The sequence below is a fragment of the Rhopalosiphum padi genome, chromosome 2 (genome assembly GCF_020882245.1).
Source record: "Rhopalosiphum padi isolate XX-2018 chromosome 2, ASM2088224v1, whole genome shotgun sequence".
Classification (NCBI taxonomy): domain Eukaryota; kingdom Metazoa; phylum Arthropoda; class Insecta; order Hemiptera; family Aphididae; genus Rhopalosiphum; species Rhopalosiphum padi.
In genome coordinates, this window is record NC_083598.1 from 28105049 (window position 1) to 28115912 (window position 10864).

The following is a 10864-nucleotide window of genomic DNA, read 5'->3' on the forward strand; positions in this document are numbered from 1 at the left end:
AATTGAAGTAAAATTGAACAACAGACTTCATTTTCATATTAATGTTTTTTTATTAGGTATATTTTAGTGACATGCACAGCGTTACACCAAACGCATTTTTGATGAAACACATAATATTACCACCAGTAAATGATCAATAGTTTTTTAGTTTGGAAAATGGAAACAATCATATAAACCCAGGCACTGCCATACATTTAGAAAAACCATATTCATCAGTTCTTTTAGAATAGTTAAGTCTTATGGAAAATTGAAGTTTGTTTTTGTAGCATAAAACAAGTATTGTTCAAAAGTAAGACAAAAATATTATTTGTAGAAATAACATCAAGTCTTCCGTACTATTGTGTTTTAACAATAAAATAATAATAAAAAAAATGCGGTGATTTTAAAGTTAATATCATGTTTACAATTTATCGAGGTATGAATTGATGTCTGGTAATCCATCCTTAAGACCTTTACGTTTACGTGTATCCTAAAATTAAATAAAAACATAATTATTTAAATTTCAACAACTATTTAAAAATTATTTTATCTTACCATAACAACAGTGAATGGTTTTGATCCTGCTTCACATGGGTCACCTGGGAATATTTGCCAATGATCGAATACACACTGTGGGAAAGCTTGTCCTCCAGTGTTACTACGCAAATCAGCAGTGAATCCTTTAAAAAAAAAAAAAGAAAAAAATAGTAAATAAACAAGTTTACTGAAGTTCATTTTTTAAAATTGATATAAATTAATTGTTTTAATTCATCATAGCTTAAAATCATCATTGAACATAAGGATAGAGGTTCTGTGACAGCGTTCTGATGAATTACTATAAAATTAATTTTCTTCCATTTGCACTTTCAACACTGTCCCCATTTACGAACGAATAAAAACCCGCCCGCCAATTACAGAGTGAATCATTTATGCTGGAAGGTATTAAATATAAATTCAATAAATTTGGAACTATAGTAATATGAGTGTATTGCATCAGATAGGAATTTGATGAATATAGCGACATATACCTAATTTTAATTTACCACTAAAGGAAAGTCTATTACTTTATTTATTCAAAGTAAAAGAGGCAAATCGTGGTATCAACCATCAAGTTTAATTTTTACAGAATTGATATGTAGTAATATGAATGTATTACATCAGATAAAAACCTGAAGAACATAGCGACATATACCTAATTTTAATTTACCACTAAAGGAAAGTCTATTACTTTATTTATTCAAAGTAAAAGAGGCAAATCGTGGTATGACTATATTTTTAAAACTTTTTTGAAATAAATGTAGTAGTAATAATTAATCATAGTATTTCATCAAGTAAAAACCTAAACATAATACCTATGACAAATCAAAACCTTAAGAATAAATTATAAGCTTACCGAAAGATTCGTTGACAGGCAAGTATGCTTTAACGACAAACATGGGTGTACCGACAACTTGACTTTCTTCAAAAACGTGTCCTCTACGTCTGTTCAAAACACTGTAGATACCTCCTACTGCAACTTCAGGGCACTAAAAACAATTGTACAAAAAGTTATAAATAAAACTATTATATTCTTAGAATAAAAATAGTTAAATAATTATAACATACTTGAATTTCACACAAGTACACAGGTTCCATAATTCTTGGGTGAGCAGCTAAAATTGAAGCGTACATACAACGACGAGCAGTTGGAATGATTTGACCACCTCCTCTGTGGATAGCATCAGCGTGTAATGTAACATCATAAATATTGAATCTAACTGCACGCATGTTTTCTTCAGCCAAAACTCCCTGGAAAAGTAATAACAAATTTATTTTAAAATTGAAACAAAAACATTTCTTTTAAAATAAATTTCATTACAGTAAAGTAACATTTAATACTAAGGATTTAAATTACTCAGACACTTTCAACCATCATTAAAAGATAAATCTCTCTGGTGGAAACCGCGAAAGATATAATAATAGTATCATCATAGAAATATTATTTTAATTTTTTTTAAACCTTTAAATACAGATAACCATGGTACTGGCTAGTATAGTCATTGAACAATACATGAAATATATAATATACTCAATTACTTTTTTATTTGAAAACGGCAAAATAATCCATGCATATTATGAATTCCATTAGAGTAAGACTTAATATAAAATATAGAAATAAATTACTCAGACACTTTCAACCATCATTAAAAGATAAATCTCTCTGGTGGAAACCGCGAAAGATATAATAACAGTATCATCATAGAAATATTAGTCTCATATTTTCACACATAATGGAAAAGGATGGTGGGGTATTGGGGTAGCATATGTATACCCTTTGTATGGAAATAAGTTAAGCAAATTCTTATTTGGAAACCTCAGTGGTTTGTATCACATTTATATTTATTTAAAATTTTAACTGTAGAAATAAATTACTCAGACACTTTCAACCATCATTAAGCAAGATGCATCTGGTGGAAACCGCGAAAGATATAACAATAGTATCATCATAGAAAATGTTTCAAACATACACTGTATTGAGTATTGTCAATTTAACAATAAATAGTTTATTTTTCCTGTTATAATATAATTATCAGACACTTTCAACCATCACTAAGCTAAATTGCTGTCTGGTGGAAACCGCGAAAGATATAATAATAGTATCATCATATAAATATTAGTCTTATCTGTTCACCTATAATGGAAGAAATGATGGTACTGGGCGACACCATATTATATATAACCTATTGTATAGAAATAATGTAAGTACTTCTAATTGGAAACTTTTGTAGTCTGTTAAAAATGCAATACTAATTACTATCATAAATTATTAATTGATGGAACATGGAAATAAATTACTCAGACACTTTCAACCATCATTAAGCAAAATGCATCTGGTGGAAACCGCGAAAGATATAACAATAGTATCATCATAGAAAATGTTTCAAACATATTATACTCTATATTAAGTATTATCAATTTGATATTATTTAACAATAAATAGTTTATTTTTCCTGTTATAATATAATTATCAGACACTTTCAACCATCACTAAAGCTAAATAGCTATCTGGTGGAAACCGCGAAAGATATAAGAGTGTATCATCACAAAAAAATCTTATAAAAAGTAGAGATAAAATTTTTAAATTTGCTACTTGAATTAACACTAATATTGTTTTTGTACTAACTCTTCTTTAAATAAAAATAATATTTATATTACATTTTCAATCAATATATTATAAAATTATTAATAGACATTAGGAACTGAAACAATATATGCTCAGACACTTTCAACCATCATAAGAAATATTTTCTGGTGGAAACCGCGAAAGAATAATACTTGTATCATCATAGCAAACTTATCATACAATAATAACAAATAAATATATTACCTCTTTGGTTGCCCATTGGAACCCAGCAACAACTGAATCCTTGATTTCATTAAGATATTGCACTCCCTTGGTACAATCAATCAACAAGTTGGGGCCTGTTCCATCAGGACCGAAAGCCCAGATTTTACGAGCTTCAGTAACATCATATTCATATTTTTCACCCAAGTAACGAGCACGAGCCTTGAATTCATCTCTTGGGTTGACTTGACCCTGTATATCAGAATAAATGTAAATAAAACATAATACTTTAAACAAATTCAAACTTACCCCTTCAATGTCTTCAGCCAAACCATCTGGGAATGGTTGACATTTCATGAATAATCTGTTGTGCTTATTGGGCGATTTCGACAAACACATGATTTCAGATTCTTCATTCACAGTCTCTCTGTATGATACCACTGGATCGGACTTCTTGATCGGAATACAAGCATGATCTTCTTCCAAATCTTTCAAACAAATTTCCAAATGCAATTCACCGGCACCAGCAACAATGTGTTCACCTGATTCTTCAATGATACATTGCACCATAGGGTCAGACTTGGCCAAACGTTTAAGACCTTCAACCAATTTGGGTAAATCAGCAGGGTTCTTGGGCTCTACAGCAATACGCACAACAGGGGAAACACTGAACTTCATGACTTTCATGTTGTGAGCATCTTTGAAGGTTGTAATTGTTCCAGTTTTTACCAAAAACTGATCAACACCAACCAATCCACAAATGTTACCTAAAGAAATATTCAACTTTTAATAAGTGTGAAACTTAAATTAACTAAATATTAAGTACATACCACTGGGAACATCTTCAATAGCTTCAGTGTAACGTCCCATCATCAAAATTGTTCTTTGGATAGCTTTTTCATACAAATCTTCTTTCTTGCCTGGGGTATAGTTAGGTCCCATAATACGAGCTTTCATGCCAGTAGCTACCTAAAACATGAAGTTATAAATTAGACATGTATACTTAATATTTCAAAAACAGCTCGTAACCCACCCTTCCGGAGAATACACGACCGAAAGCATAAAAACGTCCTTTATCAGATGTCGGTACCATTTTGGAAATGTACATCATGAGTGGTGCGTCTGGATCACAGTTCTATGATAAAATAAAACATTAAATACAGTTTATATAATATGATTAAATCAATTGATAATTTACCTTAACACCAAGAGCAGCTTCGTCATCATGAGGTCCTTCGTACAACATTTCCATACGGTATTTCTGGGCAACAACAGGAGATGGCAAATGGATGGCAATCATCTGAAGTAAAGCTTCTCCAGCAGGTAACCAAGTACGCATAACAACCTAATTTATAAAATTATAAGTTACATTTCTAGTACTCATAAGATAAGTCTATATAAGAATATTATTTTATAAACTTTACTCAGATGGAGAAGGGTTAATATGAATATCAACATGTATATTCTTATCAGAACAAATTTCTATCATCATTGTAAAATTAAATATTAACATAATAATCCTCCAACTATACTTTAATAATTATACAACATAAATGAGAAGACAATTTAAGTACATTATATATATTATTTTGTATCTTATAACTCAGATGGAGAAGGGTTAATATGAATATCAACATATATATTCTTATCAGAATAAATTTCTATCATCATTATCATGAATACAATTTTAAGATAACAAAAAAATATTTTATATGAAAAATGGATTTTTTGCAATTGACTTTGACAAGCATGAAAAACATATGAAATTAAACTATTTTGAATATGGGTTAATATGAATTTGAACAAAGTGATTCTTATCATTCCAAAATAATATATAAATTTAATATCTTAAAACTAATTTATTAAATATTTACCTTCAACAAGGCTTTTCCATCTTTATCTTGATCTTCGTGTTTTAATTCAATACCAAGTTTTTTTAATAAATCAGTAGCTTCTTCTTTCTTGTAGTTCATGATCGAGTTGAACACCTTTAATAATAAATAATTAAATAAATTACTTTTTCGAATAAATAGTATTTAATATTATATTATAACAAACGTATAATTAAATAAACCATCAGTTTGTATTAAAATTATCTGTCTTCAATAATTACTCAGAACAGGTCTGTGAATATTGATCATCATTGGTTGATAAAATCTCAAAAATTAAGTTTATATAGTGATAGGCGAATATATTTTAATTACTGAAGTAAATTAAGATTAAACACTCAAATATAATTGCAGTAGTTGCTTTTATACAGTGACTTATTATTATAAATTTTAATTTAGCATATAAACAAACAATCAGTTATATTTATAATAAGAATTTCTTCAATAATAGCTCAGAACAGGTCTGTGATAAGTAATCATCATTAGTTTGTTATAAGACTGACACAACTTAAAATTTCAATTTATCTCAAAATAAAATTGGGTAATAAGTTAACTCAAATAAATAATTTACATCTCAGACGGCCGTTCTTAAGATTTCGTCACAGATCAAAATCAGGAGCATTGGTGTGCAAAGAACATCATCATAGATGAAATTAATTTATTAACACTCATATTTAATAACTAAAATCAAGTTAACATTGATTTTGATCATTCAATTGTAAGTCTCAATACAAAAATATCAGTAATAAAAAAAAAAAAAACAATGCTAAAAAATTTTTTATGAATAAATTATTCATGCCTCAGACGGCCGTTCTTAAGATATCGTCATAATTCAATATCAGGAGCATTGGTGTGCAAGAACATCATCACAGGTAAAAATAATTGATCAATGATAATTAACAATTATTAATTAGTTTTGAATAAACAGAAAAATTAATTATCCAAACCAATTTGAATCACACCTAATTTTGAATTGCATAATTATGGATACTGAAATCTATTTAAAAAAAAAATTAAAATATACCAATGCTAATCAATAAATGTTTTGAACTTTAAATTTTACAAGAGATCTCAGACGGCCGTTCTTAAGATATCGTCACAGTACAATATCAGGGGCATTGGTGTGCAAAGAACATCATCATTGAATACATTATCATTAAATTAATAATGAATATATAAGATTCATAATTAACATTAACATTACTCTTTTATCATAACAACTTCAGTCGGCCGTTCTTAAAATATCTTCACAAGATAATATCAGGAGCATTGGTGTGCAAAGAACATCATCATAAGTCATATGAAATGAATATTAAGAAAAGATCAGGAAACTTAGTAATCAAAATTTTAAGAAATTCAGTATAATTAGTAGTTATTCAAAAATAATAGCTAATATGATAAAAACTTAAAAAATAATAATATATACCTTGTAAATAGGATCCAAAATGTACATGCAGAAAGAACGTTGGTTGTTGTCATCCTTAAGCTTGGCCCATTTCTTTGTTTTGGGATTGAAGAAATTTTCTCCCCACAATCTGTTATAAAAAAAATTTATATGTTAATATATTTTTTTAATTTACTTTTTTCTTATTTTATTAGTCACCTGTTCATAAGTTTAACAACATCAATCTTGAATTTTTCGGCATACATTTCAGCGAACTGCTTAAGAGTGAAAGCCCATCCATGAAGACCAGATCCAAAACCAACACTACCCTTGCTAGGGTCAACCTAAAAAAATAATAGATTAATACCGTATACTTAAAATAAACACACAAAATTATAAATATATTATTTTAATCTTTCAGACGTGGAGAAGGGTAATAAAGTTTCATATAAGTATAACTTATCAACAGCTTTAAATATGTATCATCACAAAGATCAATGCAAATATTAGGCAATTTAATGAACTACTACATAATAAGTGGTATACATGGGGGTTTTTCTAAATATTGTGAAATAAAAACAATAGATAGCAAGTTAATGTGATAAACATCATTGAAAGACCATGTAGTATAAACATTAAATTTATATAATAATAACTCAAGTTTAATACAAGCATTTAAGCATCTGTACAACACGGAATTTTTATTTAATTATAACATAAATTTAAGGTCACATAAAATTGTATAAATTTTGTAATAAGATAGGATCAATAGTATACACAATTACAGCAATCTGTTTTGTTTTAGCACTAACAATATCATAAACATAATATTGTTTATTAGTTCTAAGAAAACTATAATGAGCTTGTAAAACAGTATAAAATCAATTGCTAGACTTGTAGAATAAAAAACGTTACTAAGTGATAAAGTCGTACAGTAGATTTTAAAGTAAAAAATAATAATTGGTTGTCTCTAAACTTATAATAATAAGTTATTAAGCAGAATTGTATTTATTATGGTCAAATAGACATAAAAAAGGTATTGAATAATTCAGATATTAGAATTTTATTTAAAATTTGGTTAGTCATCAATATAAAATTATTGAAATGTTACAAATATACGTAGCAAATTTCTTAGTCTAAAAATATCAAAGTAAGTTTAGCAGTCTAGTTTGACTAAGTGAAACGAATAATAATCAAACTTTTAAGTAAGAATAATACCCGAATGAAATATAAACTTTAGTTTACAATTGTTAATCATTAAACAAGACTTTATAATTTGTATTTTTTCACATTTAAGTTTTGGACTATCAAATTATGAATGTAGATGAATACATTTAAATCATTTTATTTTGTAGACTTACCGAGGTTATTGACAGTATGGATCTATGTTATCCAATAATTATACATTCAAAATTATATAATTTCAATCTTTCAGACGTGGAGAAGGGTAATAAAGTTTCATATAAGTATATCTTATCAACAGCTTTAAATAGTCATCATCATAAAGATTGAATTTACTTTTGAGATATACATAAATTACATTAAGGTATTAAAATATTATAAATTACCTGGACTTCTCCCATGGGACCACTATCATCAGAATATGTAGCAATAATGATGTTAACATTTTCAACAATACGTTGGAAAGTTTGGTACAAATCTTCAGATTCCAATTGCAATTCTAATAAAGCACGGTCCATTTTGTTCATGAACAAAATTGGCTTAATTCTTTCAGCTATGGCTTGACGTAATACAGTCTCAGTTTGTACACACACACCTTAAAAGAAAATAAATATTAAGAAAACAGTTAATTTAAAAAGGTATCATAAGACAAATTTGTATATACCCGAGACACAGTCAACAACAACCAAGGCTCCATCAGTAACACGGAGGGCAGCAGTAACTTCACTGGAGAAATCAACGTGTCCAGGTGAATCGATCAAGTTGATTAAGAAACCCTTTTCTTCAGGATCACGTTGATCTACATTCTTAATGAAGACTAAATCTTTTTCTTGCAATTCAAAGTACATAGAGATGGCAGTAGACTTGATAGTAATACAACGATCTTGTTCATCTTTACGTGTGTCAGTGAAACGCATATCTCCAGCTTTAGCATTAGCTATAATACCAGCTTTGGATACCAAAGAGTCAGTTAAAGTTGATTTTCCATGATCCACATGGGCGATGACGGACATGTTACGAATATTCTTCTTCTTGTCCATCATCTTACGGATCTCGTCTACCGTGAAGTTCACCTAATATACATTAAGTAGTTTAAGCAATGTGTACAATAATTATAATCAAATAAAAATAATGTAATTTTCAGTCAGACTCATTAAATCAGTATTTCCCTCCATAGAATGTCAGGATAATTAATTTGTCATCATTCTATTAAATACCTAATACACTAAATTTGTTTTGTAGTTCAAATGATTTTGTCAGACTCATTAAATCAGATTTTCCCTCCAGTAATATTCAGGCAAGAAAAAAAATATCATCATTCACAAATCATTGAAAATATATAATCAATGTGTATATAGGTAAATTAATGAAAGGTTTGTTTTATTAGTTATTACTATTGAATTACCATAATGGTAATACTCCAAATAAATATATAGATTAATGTAAATCAGAAAATAAAAATGTTTTTAATAATAAATATAAATAAGAATTAGTGTTTCTATACATAATAACATCGCAGAAGTATGCTGGGAAGATGAATAAAAACCGTCGCTTCTCCAAAAAGAATTATCTTGAAAACTAGTTTTTTTTAAATATAATTTTATTGTTGATCAATTTTAGTACTTCAATTAGAAGTAAACATTGAAAAATAATTTCATCAAGTTATGCAAACCATATTATCTGATATCATACCATTGGAAAAACAAGTTGTTCGCTAGGTGATCCCTCTATCAACACCATTAACGTTTGGGTCTAAGACTTAATGCGATGACAGGACATTCGCAGATCGATATAGAAGCTGAGTACATTGTAGATGACACTATTTCGATGTAATAATAAAATAATAACATAAAAAGGGCCAAACACGATGCGATAGAGACCATAAATCAAAATCACTGTGGTACTTGTAGGAAAAACGTACTAATCACATCATCTTTTAAAACTATTGAAAGAATTTGTGTATGCGTGGAGGTCATGATTGGCACTTGGAAAGAAATCTGGTGGAATTCGAAAAAGTGAAGACTTCAAGCACCATGCGATTTTGGAAAAATAAAAGAAATTACGACCCCGGAAAACCATGAGAGAGATTAGCGCAAGGGATAGTTGGAATTCTCTTCAGCTCCTAAGTAAGGGCGAAAAACCTAACCGGACACGGGTGTCCCGCCTCGACCCGCCGCTACCACGTCATCTCGGCGGATGACGCTACCACCACTAAAATGCACGGCCAGACCAAAATAAATTAACGGAACAAGCCGGACGATGGAGAAACGGACGGCCGTCACACAGTATTATACAGTAACGTAACAACAAATGCAATCAATACTCACCATTTTGAGATGTTTTTGGATGAAATCTGCTCAGAAAAATCAAATTATGTTGCACGAGTGTCGGGAGCCGACGTTGCAACAGAAAGGACGGTGTGCGGAACAGTTCGTCAGACCGTCGGACTACAGAAACCACCGCCACCCCCCCACCACCGATAACCAGCGGTCGCCATGACACGTTGCACAGAGCTGCCGTTCATGGGAATAATCATACCCCGCCCTTCATCATTGTAACATACCACCGCGTCGGAACACTGGCGACGTGTGATGCACATGGTTGCCAACCTCGTGTCCCGCAAAATAATGCGGTAGACTCGACGTGTTTTTTAATATTCCTATTTCGTTCTCCCACCCCAAACGAATATTGTTCTAATCACGGACTAAGATATACCCATCTCTTGAATAATTATTGTAGTTCTAATAATTGAATACAATGGAATATGAACGTACACGATGTACCTACAACTGTTAACTCTTAACAGTCTTGACTAGTTGACTGTTAGTAGCAGCTGACAGCTGCAATATTGTTGTAGTTCGAATTCGCAATACTCAGCCATTTACTCATATACGATTTATGCTATTATTTTTGACGATCGTACGAAACAGATTGATTAGAAAAAATGTTAGATTCTTTATGCTCTCTATTCTTTTTTTTATTATTATTTAACCAAAGTTTATTTACAATCTGTGGTAATATTATACATACAATAAGTAAATTTGATAGCTTAACTGAATAACAATATGAAATAACGCAGGCTTTCTATTCACGAATTTTATACCA

The 10864-nt window shown here is 29.7% G+C and overlaps 1 protein-coding gene and 2 non-coding genes across 3 annotated transcripts; all 3 read right to left on the minus strand.

Moving 5' to 3' along the window:
- Positions 1 to 26: 26 nt before the first annotated feature.
- LOC132922256 (translation elongation factor 2) lies at positions 27 to 10243 on the minus strand. Its single transcript, XM_060985671.1, has 15 exons — positions 10087 to 10243; positions 8424 to 8832; positions 8146 to 8354; positions 6797 to 6921; positions 6620 to 6728; positions 5179 to 5292; positions 4503 to 4649; positions 4338 to 4439; positions 4135 to 4273; positions 3614 to 4071; positions 3347 to 3556; positions 1585 to 1767; positions 1373 to 1505; positions 535 to 659; positions 27 to 469 (listed from the first exon to the last, which is right to left on the minus strand). Exons 1-15 carry the CDS (start codon positions 10087 to 10089, stop codon positions 401 to 403), a joined length of 2535 nt encoding a protein of 844 aa, XP_060841654.1. The 5' UTR covers positions 10090 to 10243; the 3' UTR covers positions 27 to 400.
- Positions 8901 to 8969, minus strand: LOC132923568 (small nucleolar RNA SNORD57). The gene has a single exon (XR_009661222.1). It is a non-coding gene; the product is annotated as a small nucleolar RNA SNORD57 (small nucleolar RNA).
- LOC132923569 (small nucleolar RNA SNORD57) lies at positions 9013 to 9083 on the minus strand. The gene has a single exon (XR_009661223.1). It is a non-coding gene; the product is annotated as a small nucleolar RNA SNORD57 (small nucleolar RNA).
- Positions 10244 to 10864: the final 621 nt, after the last annotated feature.

Coding starts and splice junctions, on each gene's coding strand:
- LOC132922256 (XM_060985671.1), bottom strand. Junction 6,922..8,145: donor GTCCCATGGGAGAAGTCCAG/GTAATTTATAAT, acceptor TTATTTTTTTAG/GTTGACCCTAGCAAGGGTAG. Junction 6,729..6,796: donor GTTGTTAAACTTATGAACAG/GTGACTAATAAA, acceptor TTTTTATAACAG/ATTGTGGGGAGAAAATTTCT.